Source organism: Anticarsia gemmatalis, chromosome 12 (assembly GCF_050436995.1).
Source record: "Anticarsia gemmatalis isolate Benzon Research Colony breed Stoneville strain chromosome 12, ilAntGemm2 primary, whole genome shotgun sequence".
NCBI classification, from domain to species: Eukaryota; Metazoa; Arthropoda; class Insecta; order Lepidoptera; family Erebidae; genus Anticarsia; species Anticarsia gemmatalis.
In genome coordinates, this window is record NC_134756.1 from 4,654,422 (window position 1) to 4,671,478 (window position 17,057).

At 35.1% G+C, this 17,057-nt stretch overlaps 2 protein-coding genes and 2 non-coding genes across 4 annotated transcripts; 3 read left to right on the forward strand and 1 right to left on the reverse strand.

Annotated features, from left to right (window-relative positions):
- Positions 1-5,019: 5,019 nt before the first annotated feature.
- Positions 5,020-7,043, reverse strand: LOC142977216 (protein FAM177A1). Its single transcript, XM_076120977.1, has 2 exons — positions 6,827-7,043; positions 5,020-6,252 (listed from the first exon to the last, which is right to left on the reverse strand). Exons 1-2 carry the CDS (start codon positions 6,965-6,967, stop codon positions 5,977-5,979), a joined length of 417 nt encoding a protein of 138 aa, XP_075977092.1. The 5' UTR covers positions 6,968-7,043; the 3' UTR covers positions 5,020-5,976.
- A 264-nt stretch (positions 7,044-7,307) lies between these two features.
- LOC142977005 (uncharacterized) lies at positions 7,308-13,956 on the forward strand. The gene is made up of 10 exons (XM_076120666.1): positions 7,308-7,530; positions 7,818-8,011; positions 8,185-8,243; positions 8,539-8,725; positions 9,026-10,155; positions 10,937-11,433; positions 11,785-11,913; positions 12,209-12,354; positions 13,385-13,479; positions 13,697-13,956. Exons 1-10 carry the CDS (start codon positions 7,423-7,425, stop codon positions 13,921-13,923), a joined length of 2,772 nt encoding a protein of 923 aa, XP_075976781.1. The 5' UTR covers positions 7,308-7,422; the 3' UTR covers positions 13,924-13,956.
- Positions 11,602-11,673, forward strand: TRNAE-CUC (transfer RNA glutamic acid (anticodon CUC)). Its single transcript has one exon. It is a non-coding gene; the product is annotated as a tRNA-Glu (tRNA).
- Positions 13,192-13,263, forward strand: TRNAE-CUC (transfer RNA glutamic acid (anticodon CUC)). Its single transcript has one exon. It is a non-coding gene; the product is annotated as a tRNA-Glu (tRNA).
- Positions 13,957-17,057: the final 3,101 nt, after the last annotated feature.

The window sequence follows — 17,057 nt, forward strand, 5'->3', positions numbered from 1 at the left end:
ACATACGTAAATGTTTGGACTCTGTAGCTTAGTTTGAGGATATTGTAAAAACCGTTTCATCCTACAAATCTAATCAAAAGATTTTTAGAGACAGATAAAGAGAACATATTGCGGCCCGATTTGAAGTAGATATGCAGAGTACGTTCTAGTAGGTAGTACATATTGTTAATTGTTCGATTGAAATATTAGGCATTGTCTTCGGGTATTTCTTTGTGTTACCTTTTAACGAACTCAACAAAATACAAGTATATTGATCTAACCAAAAAATTCCAATCCACCTTTCCGATAACCCTATAATAAAACGCACCCTGTTTCACTACAACACACATTGCAAAAACTCTAAACTCAACTATTTTGCATACACACACCCCTCTAATGGTTAACAATTTATTGTTATCATTTATGTACAGGAAATGTTCCCCTAGTGCGTCACTAGCGTTACTACAGATGTGCATCTTGCATGAACTGTGGGCCAAAGTTACCCGACTCAAGGACCCACTCATTATTTAGGAAGACTGAACGCTGGTTTAATTTGTGGCTGGCTGGCTAGAAGTTGGAAGTTTGGTTTAAAATGGTAAAGCGTAGACCTGCAATTGTTTATGCCCAATAATGAGCAACGCATCTGTTTTATAGCTAGTACCTAATGCGTTAATTGGTAGGTATATGCCAAAAGATATGAAGTGTGTAAAAGTATAGCACTCAACGCTTGAATGCGACGATTGTAGTCCATACTCAAAGATAGACATACTTAGTTAATTAAATTTCAATATTTGCTTTAAATACAACCTTCTTTCTCAAAGTAGGTATACTTTTCGGATAGGGTAGGTAGGGTATTTAAGTTTTCTATGTACCGGTCCACCGTTAGCAACTGCAATGGGTGCCAGCTTAATGCATTTAATCGGAAGTACATAACACTACTATGTAAAATTCTAATAATATCGCTATTCAATGAAAACTGTCAGTCAAAATGCATAAAAAGGATCAACGGGAAAGGTGTGCGTCGTTTATGCAAATTTCTTTCCTAATCACTGACATGCAATTCAATTTCAACCTTCTCCAGTTGTCATAGGGTTTATAATATTGGATCAGACAAGTTCGATAAAAGTATTACGGTGTGCAAATCAAATTGAAAGCTTTTTCGCATTAATACAGTCGAAAGTTGCAAATCAATTCATTTGTTATTCGTCCTTACGCGTCATGTTACTTTCTAATTTGCATGAGGTATTGTATTCCAAGCTTTATTTTTTAAATGGCCACAAAAGATTTTTTTTAATAAACAACACTGCGAATGCATGCAAAGTTAAAAGTAGAACATCTGCTCGGGGGTTGAAGACCGCGTGCAAAAATTTGAATATCGAAAGAATTAGAGTTGCATTATATTGTACCTGCATCGATTCAATAAAATATTATTCGATTTTTTAGGGCTCTGAGGACAATCATATTTTATTAACATTGTATCGATCATTATTGTCGTCCTCGTGGAGAATAATGCATTTCTAGTTTTTCACGTATTTGTACGCCCAATTGTTTTTTGCATAGTTTGCACGAAAATAGTCTACTTAACAATTTACAATATTATGGCTCTACATTTTATTTTTCTTTGTGTCGTTAGTGGCCTCTTGCCCACTATGAAGATGTTAAGGTATTAATTCGATAGAACAATTTTCCTAATTTTAAAACTAAAAGAATAAACCCAACCTTATGAACTTTTTACAGTTTTACATAATTTTCGAGTAGGATCAAGTGACAAACTATTTATTACACAAATCTATAACATTGCTTTACTAATACATATTGAGTTTTTGCGTAAAAACGCGAAACTATTCCTATAATAGTCCCTAAATATTGAACTTCCAAAATACCCGGCTGTTATCACACAACAGCTCATCGTTACTTTAAAGTTGTGTCGTAAAAATAATGCCGCCATAACTTGGAACGTCGCTCGCTTATCGATGTCTCTATATGATACTTTTATGTACCACTCGATAGCGTTATATCGACAATACATGAATACATACTTCAACTATCTTTCTTACTATAAAAATGCGAAAGTTTTGGTTCTGGGTAGATATTTGTTACTCAATTATGGTAAACTATTGAACGGATTTTGATGAATCTTTCCAGTGTTTAATAACGCACCAGAATGACGAGTTACGACTGTCAGTCATTATGAGTAGTCAGAAGCTTGAAAGTTTAACAACCAATCTTACAGAGGGGTATCGTGTACCTATAATAACCCAGGTAACTGGGTTGTGGAGGTCCGATAGTCAGTCGCTCCAAATAAAATACTGGTAATCAACAACATCCGATGAGACTGGAAACCGACTCCAACACAGTTGGAAGAAAGGCTAGGCTGATGATGAAAAAAAAAGAACGACAATTATTAATAATGAGGATCATTTTAATAATTGTCTTTCTATTTTTTTAAAAGTAAAGTACCTACCATATATACCTACTACTATTACCATAGTAATAGTAATAATATAATATTCTTGTAAGTTATAGGTAAAAATATATCAGATCTAGACCAGACCTTTATACACGCAGTTTGACCCCTTCTTGCATTTTCGTCACCTTTTTTAGGTAGGTACTGTGTATAGGTAAGAATCTTGAAGGAAACAACATTTGTGATGCTCGTGACAAATTGACTAGGTTTGTTCTCTTCTCTTACTTACCTACTAGATGTAATAACAGAAATAATAACAGTAAAGGATAGAATGACCGCATTGGTGCATTATTTCGCAACATACGCGTGCTAAACCAGCTGGCATTAATTTTCAATACCATCCCCGATCGTTACGGATTAATAAAAAAAAATACACAAATAGCGAAAACTAGTTCAAATCAAAGTCCATTGCATACAAAATCATTATGTTTGGCAAATTCACGCAAAAATTTCACACAATAGACGCACGGGCTTTTAAAACCAGAAATTCTAGTTTCCACCCGTTCAACGGGTTTGACCACGCGCCTTTTTTAATTTGCAATATTTTTTTGCTCTGACAACCTTGGTGCGTGTCTTTTGTGCCAGCCATATTGTCCGGAATGACCTGCGCTGTTAACGAATTATTGAATTAGTTAATAATTATACGCGTTTGTCGTAAATTTAACTTCTAATTGTATGACATGATCATATTTCATGTTAGGCATTGTCGATGGCCACAGCATTGATGTTATGTTTTTGTGATGTTATATACCTATGTATTGAACATCTAGTTTAGATCTATAGGTAGGTACCTACCTACGTAGGTACCTAAAGTCCCTTTTACCATAGACACTTAAGCTTAAGTTAGATGATACCTACTCAAAAATAACGTCTTTGTTTAACTTCACCTTGGTGAAAACGACAAAAATAATAAGTACTATTATTTTGTATTTATATAAGTAGGTAGGTATACCGACTTACTTACTAATGACAATCAACCAAAATAGCTATAGCCTCTAAGCTCAACAGTTACCTTCTTACAACAAATTGTGGAACCATAACGGCATACCTACCTATTTTCATAAATAAATAAATGTAACACAGCTATAAAACCCAAATAAAAATCATTAAAGGCTTGTCTCTGATAAAACAAAGTTCTTAATAGCTCCCTGAGCACTCATTTTGAGTCGGATCATAGACCATAAAATTCAAAAAGTATTGCCCTAGTCTACGACCTTAGCTTATCTTAGTGGCCTGTATAGGCCGTATTCGCGAAACTCGAAAATGGAATGCCTATTGCCCAATTTGGCGCCAAAACGGCGCGTAGCGTGCGAGAACGCGCGCCGCCTCACACACGGTCGCCCCGCCCCACACATGCTGGCCAATCGCATGGGGCGAACACCCTCACGGCCCGCGCAACACGCATATTGATCTGCGGACACCGCTCGAACCGTTTACATTTCGACATATCACATGCTAAACACCGACAAACAATAACATATGGTTGAATGACAATGTAAATTCATCCTTATCCAGAGTGTAATATGGTTGAATTTGGCCTGTGTTTTTTGATAAGACATAGTACCTTTTAGAACTTAAAAAGGGTGTAATTTATAATGTGAGAGCTTGACAAACCAAAATGATCCATAATGCTCTTGTAATAAGATATATTTTGGTCTGATTTTAAAAGCTTTTATAATTATTATAGATAATTAAAATCATGTTCTTTTTTATAAAGAAAAGCCAAAAATTATTGAGCGCAATAAAAATGGTCTTCCTAACTTTTCTTTTCGTAAAGTTATCAACCAAATTATAGGACTTAATCCAGTTTTAATATAAAAAAATAAAATAATAAAAATAAATAACCAATTTGCGATGCAATTTGTGCAAATCTACGAGATAATATTTAAAGTAAAAATTCTATAAAACAATATTTTATGTTGCAGCGACCTCTAGTGCACAAAACAGTAAGCCCTGCTAGTGTGCATTCTGAAATTAGTATTAGCTATTACATAATAGATGTCGCTACTAAAAACATTTCTTATAGGGTTTTTCATAAGGCCCAGCGCAGACAGACCGGAATAATCCTCGCGCGGTCTCGAGCATTTTCTTTACGGCTCGCGGATGCTCGAGCATGCTCGCGACTGCTCGAGCCTGCGCGAGGAAAACTTTCTAGGTTACCATTCTTCATTAAACAGGCCAGTTTTCGTGAAAATTCGTCAACGATGGTAGACTGGGCCATGATTATAATTGCTCTTTTGACTGAAGAAGAATAAAAATTACGTTCTCTCTCTTTAAACTCAGTAACAACATTGAAATTTTTCGTACAATGCTCGCGCGTCCTCGAGTATGCGCGGGGATACCCGCGCATCCTCGAGGACGCGCGAGCATTTTTTGTCAGGTTCAAGCAATTATGCACTTTATTTTAATTAATTTAAAGTTGATTTTCAAGTGCGTTAAAAAAATCCTCTCCGCTGCGCTCCTCTTGGTCTGCGCTGACCCTAAGAATGATAATAATATGATGTCTATTTTTAATAGGTATCCATGAATGAAATCCATTACTGATTACCAATTTCAAATAAAAAATTTAATGAAAGTCAATATTTATTACGAAATATTAAAGTTACAAACAAAAGTTGAACACATTTGTAATAAAATCATGCTTTTAACATAAATAAATACATTTTCAAAGCAACAATGTTTAGCTTTTAGCTATTATAATGTTTAACTTTCCAAATAATTTAAACAATGAAGAATACAACCTAATTTAAAACAAATAAAGCTCATTTCAGTTCTCTAATAGTTAGCACAGTCGATATTTCATTAGAAATGCTTATTAAATGTTAGTACAAGATTATAAAAATACCCTTTCACCTTCCATGATTAATGACGAAAGTATAAACAGATGATTGAAGTAATGTGTGAATAACTATAGCCTAGAGTATACATGATTTAGAGCTGTATTCATGAGCTACTTGTTGCTAACAATATCAATAGGAAAGATGTATTAATATTTTAATATAATATAGTGTTTTACCTGTTTTATTTTACTGCTTATCAGATTAGTTACCTGTTGTCAAATGGACTAAACAGTTCAGAACACTCTTAAATTTAGATTACAGTTTATAGGGTCATAAAATCTATTATTATATACGGCACTATACAGTCATGCCAATACTGAAATATTTAAAAGTGTAGTATTGTATGTACTATGCTAAATCAAGTGTACAGACAATGAAGGACAACACTCCAATACTATTGTAATGTACATTTAAGTACAGATTTGTGCAATCAGACAAAGTAGACTATTCATAATTCTACTGCAAATTTACTTATTACTGGTTATTCACAATTAGTATTTTAAAGTTTACTTTTCTTAATTGGTTTCCATAAGTTTTGGGACAAATAAAGCTGGTACTGTATACCTTAATATACTAATTGAGTGTATATGACCCATTCTCATTACAATAATGTGTACAAGTTGTGATAGTATAAAATTATTAGAGGACTAGTATTATAATGAGATTGTTATAGAAACCAATCTGCAAGCTCTACACATCATCTTTGCCGATAACTTTAACAGGCTCATTTAGAACTAACGGTATATCTCCACCACCATTCTTAGGAGTCCATCCAGCTGATTCTTCATCCATTTTCCTCTTCTCTTCCTGAACCCTTTCATATTCACTGATTTCTATCTGGTATTTGGGTGTTGTGATGCCAAAGAAACCAGCAAGAGATTCTCCAGCGACATCAACTGCGTTTAAAACCTTCGTTCCCGATTTCCAGGCGTAATGGGAGAACCAGGGACCCCATGTTAATGTTTTCTGAAAATTGAAAGCATATTATTACATTTTATGAACGACTAGCTGACCCGCGCAACTTCGCTTGCGTCACCTAAGAGAATGGGTCAAAATATTCCCCGTTTTTGTAACATTTTCGTTGCTACTCCGCTCCTAGTGACCGTAGCGTGATGTTATATAGCCTATAGCCTTCATCGATAAATGTGCTATCTAACACTGAAAGAATTTTTCAAATCGGACCAGTAGTTCCTGAGATTAGCGCGTTCAAACAAACAAACAAACAAACAAACAAACAAACAAACTCTTCAGCTTTATAATATTAGTATAGATAACGGCAAATAGATTCAAAGGGAAACTCATAGAAACTATTACAAGGCCGTAACTATAGTCGCTGTCACGGCGCAAATTCTTTGTTACGGAATGTGAATGTGAAACAAAACAATGGACTTCAGAAGTAAGATATCATAAATAGTAAAGCCGAAACTTAATACAAATACAGGAAGATTATCGTCATCGTTATTAATAGCACTGACTTAACCAAGCAAGGCTTTAACTACAGGTCATAAAAGAGAAACAAACTAAATGCTGCTTTACTCACCGGATCTACATCGGGTTCCGGGGGCTTGCTCTGCAGTTCACTGACATTTTCTTCTTCTATTTCTTCGTCTACTCCATCGCTAAAGTGCAAAACTCGTGCCGGTTTGTTGATTGTCACATGAGTGTCCGCGCTGTTCTCCATTTTTATTTGTATGTAAATATTGACGACGATTTCGCAGTGTTTATATCTCCCGTAAATGACGTAATGTCAAATTGTAAATCTATGACTCACGTCAGAAAAGCGTTCCGGAATAAGTGACTGTGCGTTAAGAAGCGTTATCATACACTCGGCTTACATTCCGATCAACGTTTTTTACATAGTAATTTCCTTTACATTTTAACAATTACATCAAAGTCATTCTAAATAAACAAAATATTATATCCATAAGCTTTTTTAATATAACTGTTGGACAATATGGAAAAAACACACACTTTTTTCCGCGGGCTACAATGGGGTGAAACGTCAAATATGTCATCAATCATCAAAATCAAACCAAACTGAAACATCAAAATATAAACACAAGATATTATCAGTCGATTCGAGTTTTATTTGTATTCATATCATTTCATTTCAATAATTAGACTAATAGCGATAAAATGGAAGGATTCTGTAGAGGTTGTCTAATACGATATGATGAGCCTATGGAATTAATTCATTACACAGAGAAAAATCGGAGACTATTTGTGTATTCTACAGGATTACAGGTAAGTAAACAATTTTAAACTTTATTTTTTATTCATGCTTCATAATTATATCCTGATAATAATAATATATACAAGAAAATGCACTTATTAAAAGCAGAAAGCGACTTTAAACCGTAACATTTTTTTTAATACCTACCACCTGTTGTTAAACTTTTTAGTTCTCAGCCTCTCATCTATTTGGTCGTAAAATGTATTATTCATAAAATATTCTCATCTATTATATCAGTTTCGTATTTACTATTATTTATTATAATAACTTCATAATATCTCTAATGTAAATGTTCCAGGTGAAAAGAACTGACACAATCACATTCCAACTATGTAAAGACTGCTTCCTGAATATGAAAATATCATGTAAGTTTAAGAAACAATGTCGGGCGTCAGACAAAAAGCTCAAGAGTTACCAAACTCTGAAGGATTTTGGAGAAGGTGTGGACTTTGGTACATTTCTCAAAAATAGTGAAGACCCTATGACATTCCGGTGAGAGAAAAATATTTTAAAAGAGAGTTCTAGTCTCAGTATGATATTTGTGTTATGCTTAGTTAGGTTTTTATAATATATAGGGAACATTACTGACACATATAATGGTTTATGCAATATTATAAATAAATGTCAATTCAGTTTTTTCAACACACCTTTGTGCATTATTTCAGGTTGCCTATGCAAGGAAGCAGTACACCAGCTCACCAAAAGACTAGAGATGATGATAATGGTAATTAATAATTTAGATTTTTTTTTCTTTTTTCATTATTATAACTACAGTTTAAAAAAATTATTGTATATAATGTATGTTTCATTTCCTTCCTTATATCATTGGTCAACTAAATACAGAAGACATGAATCACTAATTATCAATTAAGAATAGCTAAGAAAATCTTGAAGATGGAAGGCATTTCCAGCGTTCTTTCAAACTTAGAAGCATAGCTTAGGCTCAAGACCTTCTAACTAATAACTAAGTAACTAAGTTTAATATAACAAAAATCATCATAAATAATTAAAATTTCCAGATTCAACATGCACAAGTATCCGCAACTTCATGACGGATATCCTACAGGGTGAAGAGATGCCAGACACAGAGGCACGGATCATTCGCGAGGTCATTGAAGAGGAAGCTGATGTGTTGGACGACTCACTGGACTCCCACTGGCTTCAAGATGATGCTTCTATTGATAGCAACTTTAGATTAGAATTTAGGTAAGGAGTGGCTTGAAATTTGTTGGAATTTAAAGTAATAGGTACAGCTAATAATAAACATTTTAATGGCTGGTACATTTGATGGCATTGCTAAATCAATGGTTTAGCGATGCCATCAAATGTGAGCAATTGATGATCAACTGTTCAATTCTTGTTGAGAAAGTAAACAATGGGTGTAATGACACCTTGAATTGTTAACAAGACACTTACTTATCTCCCTTAACTGTATTATTTTATATTGATTGTAGTCCAGTGTATCTATAAATATTATACTTTATGTTAATGAGTTTTTTATAACAGTTTCAGCCCCTTCGCAACACCACGCTCTGTACAAAATGACCACTGCTACACACCAAAAAGATTATCAGATCAGAGAGAAGAACAAAATTTGCAAAAATATTTTACCTCAATCAGTCCAGCCAGGACTTATCATAGTGTGAATGACTTTACAGATATTATTAAAAACAATCTTGGTGAAAAGGAACTATGTATATTTGGCACTGATGAAATAGACAATCCAAAGACTGAGACAAGAGACAATGTTGAAATAACGGGTGCTTTAGATATGCCAGCTATAGAAAATGAAAAAACTATGGATAATTTTGATATACCAATTGATAAAGGACTTATAAATACTCTTGATATGCCTGTTTTAGGAAATGAAAAAGTGATAGACAACTTTAATTTAATACAAGAAAAACCTATAAAAACATCAGATATGCCATTAATTGAGGATGATAAAGCCATGAGTAACTTCGATTTACCGATAATGGAGACTGCAAAAACTATAACAGATTTACATTTACCAGTAATAAACGAGAAGTCTTTAGACTTACCAAGCTTAGGAAGTCAACAATCAATCAATCAATTGGATTTATCAAACATTGATAGTGAACAATTGATAAACAACTTCAATATACCCAGTATTGAGAGTGGACCATCAGTCAATGATGTGGGATTCCCTGTAATTGAAGAAAAAGAAAAGAAATCAATGCTCAATTTTGATGTTCCGAATATTGACAATCAAACAGTCAACAATGAATCATTGATAGAACATCTAGATCTGCCTAGTCAAAAAGAACATTTGTTAAGTGAATTTAATATACCAAGTGTTGATGACAAGAAATCAATAGATTTAGATTTACGCAGCATTGAAAATGTGCCATCACTAGGTAGTTTCGATACATCAATGTTTAGTAATGACAAATCGACAAACAATTTTGATGTATCTATGGATGGTCCGATTAATAATGTAAGTGAGGCCAAGGAAGGTACTAATTACAATACAACTAGTAATGAAATTGAGAGTTTAATTGATAAAAAAGTGATTAGAGAAAAACCGTGCACTATAGATACGAATTTGGAAATGGCATTGAAAGATGAAAATAAAACGGAATATTTCTTGGAAGAATTACTTGTTTCGCCTAGAGGTAGGTTACTGTTTTTGATATGGAACAGTATTGGCTTAAGTGATTTGTGAATAAGTCTGGTCCAAAACTAGCTTACATATTAATTAAAGAATGATGTGCTTTAGATTTTAGTAGCCCTGTGCCAAAGACTGCCATGTTGCTTACACATCTTAAGCCCTTCTCCCATTACGATACGCCCGCGCGACTCTAGTCTCGGAGACCAGTCGCCACGAAGTATCTCACATACATTTGTATGGAGACTCTCACATTACGATACTGGTATTCTACGCGTTCGCGACTAGTCTCGCGATACCCGCCGTGTTGGTCGCTTGTGCGTCGCGTCTCGCGTAGACATGCGCTTAACATGTTCGGGAGCGGATTGAACATGGAATCATTCCTTTCCTAATTGGAACTATGTTCAGGAAACATGTTCGCGGAACTATATAGTTCCACCACGTTTCAAGTTTGACAGAATCTAACATTTGATAATATAGGTAGTTCCTCAGTTCCTCACAGCTCCTAGGTGCTATAGAAACTGTGAGAAATTGAGAACAAAAAAACTGCAAGAGCTTCATCGTCACTGGAGTCGCTCGACATAACGTCAGTCTACAAAAAACGAGTTTGCACAAATGATGAATTTAGTAACTTTTAAGTTGCATAATATGCGAGCATCGGGTAGCGAACATGTATCCAACTAGTATTATACTCGAGTATCGTACCCTACAAGTATCGTAATGGGAGAAGGGCCTAAAATTGTGTTTCTCCTGTAAGTATAAACATTTTGTGTTTAATTTATTTACAGTTGGGCAGGCAACATCAGCTGCATCCACGCCGACAATAACAAACATATTATTCGGTGGACTAAATGAAAGTAGCCCTAAAATCTACAAACACAAATATGTTAAAAAAATGGAGGATATGAAGATTGAAATTGATAATATTGAAGAATTCTCTGAAAGTGAATCTGAAAAGTCTTATTCAGGGGGTAAAAAACTTATTGATAACGATGGCTTTAAAGTGCCCATGGATGTAAATGTTCCGAAAGCAAAGAGAAACCTAATAACCATAAAACCTGATCAAAGTAAAGGGAAATTTGATATGGAAAGCTTTTTCTGTTATTTATGTGACAAGAAGTTTAAGAATTCGAGAGCGTTATCTTTACATTCCGTAAAACTGCATAATATCCAAATAATAAAACAGAAAAGCAAGGGTTATGTGAATAAACTAAGAGTATGTAGTACTTGTGGACTTGAATTTAATAATGCTGCAAACTTTTATAGACATTTGAAGATACACAAGGTACATTCCGATGTTTCTTTAAAGTAATTTCATAATGCTATAGACAAGAAATGTTTTTTATGTACTTATTATCAACAAATAAATAGCCATATACTTATGTTGTTTGAAATACGTCATGGTTTCTACAGATGTTGAAAATAAACGCGTATTTTGACAGAATGAATAACATCCGATATGGTCTAGTGGCTAGGATACCTGGCTCTCACCCAGGAGGCTCGGGTTCGATTCCCGGTATCGGAATATCTTTTTGTTGTTTAAAACGAGGAGTTATATTATTATGATGTATATTACTGTATGGATATTTAATATTTTGCCATTTTAGGCCTTTATAAAATATTTTTATCTACTTAGTTGCAGAAAGAACGTCAATCGGAGACATACGAGTGCAAAATCTGTTTTCAAGAATTTTCTACGCAATCTAAATTAAATACGCATGCAGCTAGTCACTATCGAAGTAACATTAAGAAACAACCCGGAAAGGTCAGTAAACATAATAATCTACAGAAGTTTTTTATTTTTATATAAATGCACAATGCAGCTTTCTCGACATTCATTGAAGAACATATAATTATTTTTGAATTTATTGATATGTAGACTGTAAAAAAATGTAGAAGTCCCAGTTTCACGGTTTATAGATAACTGTCGGATAGTCTATCCTACAGATAAAATTTCATATGATAAGTACGCTATCCGATGACTTCAAATTGCAGGTTTGCAATTCAAAAGTTTATTCATAAAAAATACCTACTGTAATTTTTATTTTCTTCCTTTTCAGTTCGTTTGTACAGACTGCGGTGCTACCAGTACGACAATTGGTAATTTACGACTGCATCAAAGAAGGCATACGAAAAATTATAAGGAAAAATGCGAAGAGTGTGGAAAAGAGTTCTATAGGAAATCAGATTTGGTTGTACACATGAGGTAATATCTTATTTTGATAGTCTGTAATTATTATGAGAGGTTTAATAACATACTAGCTTGTTTCCGCTACTTCCCCCGCGTGACATTTTCCGGGGTCAAAACTGGCTTGTGTTGATCCAGGTAATAAACTGTTCCGTGGACTAAATGTAATAAATCCGTTCAGTAGTTGCGCGATTAAGTATCAAAATAATAATAACTAAATTTGCGCATTAATGGTATTGGTGAAATGACATCAAATGTTTACACAGTTATACTCACCATACTTATAAAGCCCTTCTCCCATTACGATACGCCCGCGCGACTCTAGTTTCGGAGACTAGTCGCCACGAAGTATCTCACATACATTTGTATGGAGACCAGTATCGTATCGCGACGCAGAAGCGACCAACACGGCGGGTATCGCGAGACTAGTCGCGAACGCGTAGAATACCAGTATCGTAATGTGAGAGTCTCCATACAAATATATGTGAGATACTTCGTGGCGACTAGTCTCCGAGACTAGAGTCGCGCGGGCGTATCGTAATGGGAGAAGGGCTTTAACTGTAATCATTGTTAACCGCCTTATTATAATATCTTGCAAAATAAAGTAGTTAAAATTATACTTTTTAGAGAGACTAGTAGAAGAGGGTAAGACTTTTGATGCTCTAAATCAGGGTTTTCCAACCTTTTCTTAGTCCGGGACCACTTTTACATTATTCTTGTTAGCAGGGACCACTACGTAAGTATATTAAAAATAAAGTGTAACAATCACCTTAAAATCTTAAATTTTTAAACCTTTCGCGGACCAATGGTTGGGAACCACTGCTCTAAATAAGTATTTTCACGTACCATTCACTATCCGATATGGTCTAGTGGCTAGGATACCTGGCTCTCACCCAGGAGGCTCGGGTTCGATTCCCGGTATCGGAATATTTGTTATTATTTGAATTTGTTAATGAAAGTGGATAGATAATTATATGACTTGTACTTGTACATTGTTTTTAATAAAATGAATATTACATAAACACTATAAATATCCAATCTTATACAGGCGTCACACTGGCGAAAGGCCGTTCGGGTGCGATTTCTGCAGGCTCACTTTTGCACGTCGAGATGCGTTAACACAACACGTTAAACGACACATAGGTAAGGTTTGATGAAAGTACCTTACTTGTACTTGCATGAGCATTGATTTGGCCTCCGACTTTACGCGAAAAGAAATCAGGTTTATAATCTTTCTGTGTACCAAATGTCAATCCGGTTAATTGGTGAGATAAGTAAAAATTTACATCAAATTTTTGCATCTAGAATACATATCATGCAATTTTTTCAAGATGTTTCACAAGTATTTTATATATTTCAGACGACAGGCCTTATCCATGTGAATACTGCGATACAAAGTTTAGAAAGCCATCGGAACTGCGTAATCACTTGGCGAAGTCTATAAGATGTAAGCAGAAACGCGAAATCACTATGAAATTAGAACCTAAAGAAGAACCGGTAGATACAGCAGTTGTCGAAATAGTTGAAGAAGATATTGGTATAAGCGATAATCCGTTGCCGTACATAGAAACTGAGATGAGTAATTAATTCTGTGATAATAATTATATTTAATTATATTGAAATGAACCTAAACTCCACCTAAACTCCTTCTACTCTATGGTAGATGCCATATATTAATCATATAACGATTTGGCATTCTCTGTCAATATATATATCAAACACGTAATGCTTGTATTTTATTAATACATAATATTGGCGACGAGGAAAAAAAAAAAACTGAACCTAAATGGAAAAATTACGTAAAAAACGGAGCACCCTACGTGGGATGCTCACCAGACTCGATACCTACATCGAGCAGAGGGCGACGATGTCTGACGAGGACATCACCGCTCGCTCCGCAGCCTTGAAGGACACCATAACAGCACTGCGAGAGTTACAAGAGAAGATAGAAAACAAAACCATAGATGATAACGATGAAACAGCGTATTTACACGAACAAAATTACGGCTACGAATTCGAAGAACTTCACACTATTTTAGTATCAAAACTTTTAACAAAAAAAAACATTATTCAAGGTCAGCGACAGGAAGACCAACATAGAATATACCAATACCATAAGATTATACCAAAAATACAATTTAATCCTTTACATGAATCAGAAACGTTCAATAACTTTAAAAAACGTCTGGAAGTGTACTTTAGACTTAATGAAATTACTGAGCCCCACATGAAGACAAATATTCTTCTGTCTACATTATCACCAGAACTCCATGAAAAGTTATGTGATTTAATAGCACCAGACGAACCATTGAATAAGACATTTAACGAAATTACTGAAACACTTGACGACTACTTAGACCCAAAACCTAGCAAATGGGTTCTACAACATAAATTTATATCGAGAACTCAAAAATCGGATGAAACAGTAGCGCAATACGCCGCAGATTTAAAAAAGCTCACTACCAACTGCGAATTTAAATGTCAACACTGCCAGAAAAACATTTCAGAAAGCTTTTTATCTCTTCAACTCATAAGAGGATTGAAAGATAGCGACGCACGTACAAAAATTTTACAAGACCGAACAGTATGTACATTTAAACACCTGACACAGATTGCAACATCTATTGAAATGAGTAAAGCAGAAAATACATCAATGCTTCCGAATGAACAACCAAGTAGTGACAATATCAATAAAATTTCCACTGATTCCTACAATAATCCAAAAAAATCTCCTTTTAGAGGAATCACACCAAGAGATTTAAAAGGGAAATGTTTCCGCTGTGGTTTAAATCACGAAACCAAGAAATGTAGCGCTATAAACATAACATGCTATAAATGCAAGAAGGTCGGACACTTAGCTAGTGTGTGTCTACAACGGCGCTCAGATGCGAAGCCCAGTAAGACTACACCGGATATAAATCAATTAAACGACTCAGCGATAAGCGATGATGATGAATGGAATGATATTAATGTTATATCTGGTGAAACATCCGAAAAATACATGATAACGGTACACATTGAACATGCTAAGATGAAAATGGAATTTGACACTGGAGCCACACTTACTTCTATGTCATTACGAGACTACAGAAAATTGAAAATCGGCAAAAGAATCTGTAAAACTAATATAAAACTCAAAACATACACCGGCGAAGTAATCGAACCTGCAGGTGTTGCATACGTTCAATGCAGATGCCAAGGAAAAGAATTCCACGGTAAATTATACCTCATCAACAACAACGTTGACCCCGTTTTTGGCCGGAGTTGGATGAAAGAACTCGAAACTCTAAATTTAGCAGACATAAAAACCTTACAGCAATCCGAAAATCTAGAATTAGACCAGCTTTTGGAACTTTACAAGACATCAGTATTTCGATCCGACTTAGGCGAAATACCCAATTACAGAGGACACTTAAATCTACAAGAAAACACAAGACCAATTTTTATCAAACCACGTAGAATACCGTACGCTTTAAAAACCAAAGTGGATGAAGAGATCGAGCGACTATGCAAACAGGGTGTCATCACGAAAGTCGACCACTCTGATTGGGGTACTCCAGTGGTACCAGTTGTCAAACCGAATGGGAGTATCCGATTGTGCGCTGATTATAAAGTTACACTAAATAAAGTCATACAAGATGAACAATATCCAATACCTATGATAGAAGATATATTTGCAGAGATGAACGGAGGTAAACTATTCTGTACACTCGACATCACCCAGGCATATCTCAACATGACAATGGATGAAGAAAGCGCAATGCTACAAACACTAAGTACGCATCGAGGCACTTTTAAGGTGAACCGCCTAATGTTCGGCGTTAAGGTCGCGCCGAGCCTTTGGCAGAAATTTATGGATAAACTCCTTCAAGATCTCGAAGGTGTAAAATGTTTCTTTGATGACATCATCATTCAAGGCATCAACAAAGAACAATTACTACAGAGACTTAAGCTCGTGTTAGACAAACTAAAAGAAAGTAACCTACGAGTAAACAAAAATAAGTGCCACTTTTTCAAAACAAGCATCGACTATTTGGGACACACTATCGACAAAGAAGGTCTACACAAAAACAGAGAAAAGATTAACGCAATAATTAAAACAGAACGCCCAGTCAACACCGCAGAATTGAGGACATTTCTTGGAATGGCAAATTTTTACAACAAATTTATACCCAACCTATCATCGATCACGAATCCACTGAACAACTTACTCAAGAAAGAATCTAGTTTTCGATGGTCTACAGAATGCGAACAGAGCTTTATACACATTAAAAAAGAAATTCTAAGCGAAAGAGTACTTATACATTTTGATCCCAAGAGGCCCTTGGTTCTTGCAACAGACGCATCTCCACTGGGAATCGGAGCAGTACTGTCACATAGACTCCCAGATGGATCAGAAAGACCGATAGCATTCGCTTCCAGAACACTATCGGATAGCGAGAAGAAGTACAGCCAAATTGACAAAGAAGCTACTGCCATATACTGGGGATTGAAGAAGTTCTTTTATTATTGTTACGGTAGAAAATTTATCCTAGTGACAGACCATAAACCACTGACAATAATTTTCCACCCACATCAAACGTTACCAGCAATGAGTACAATGCGATTATTCCACTACGCTCATTTCTTATCTGGATTTGACTACAACATTGAATACAGAACTTCGCCTAACAACTCAAATGCAGATTACCTATCCAGGTTCCCAGTAGAAAACACAAAGG

What these genes read in the sequence shown, in the direction of transcription:
- LOC142977005 (XM_076120666.1), top strand. Translation starts at nt 7,423, where the DNA reads ATGGAAGGATTCTGTAGAGGTTGTCTAATACGATATGATGAGCCTATG. An exon ending in GATTTGGTTGTACACATGAG is followed by an intron (nt 12,355 to 13,384) that starts GTAATATCTTAT and finishes AATCTTATACAG; the next exon opens with GCGTCACACTGGCGAAAGGC. An exon ending in ACACGTTAAACGACACATAG is followed by an intron (nt 13,480 to 13,696) that starts GTAAGGTTTGAT and finishes TATATATTTCAG; the next exon opens with ACGACAGGCCTTATCCATGT.
- LOC142977216 (XM_076120977.1), bottom strand. Translation starts at nt 6,967, where the DNA reads ATGGAGAACAGCGCGGACACTCATGTGACAATCAACAAACCGGCACGA. An exon ending in CGGAACCCGATGTAGATCCG is followed by an intron (nt 6,253 to 6,826) that starts GTGAGTAAAGCA and finishes TTCAATTTTCAG; the next exon opens with AAAACATTAACATGGGGTCC.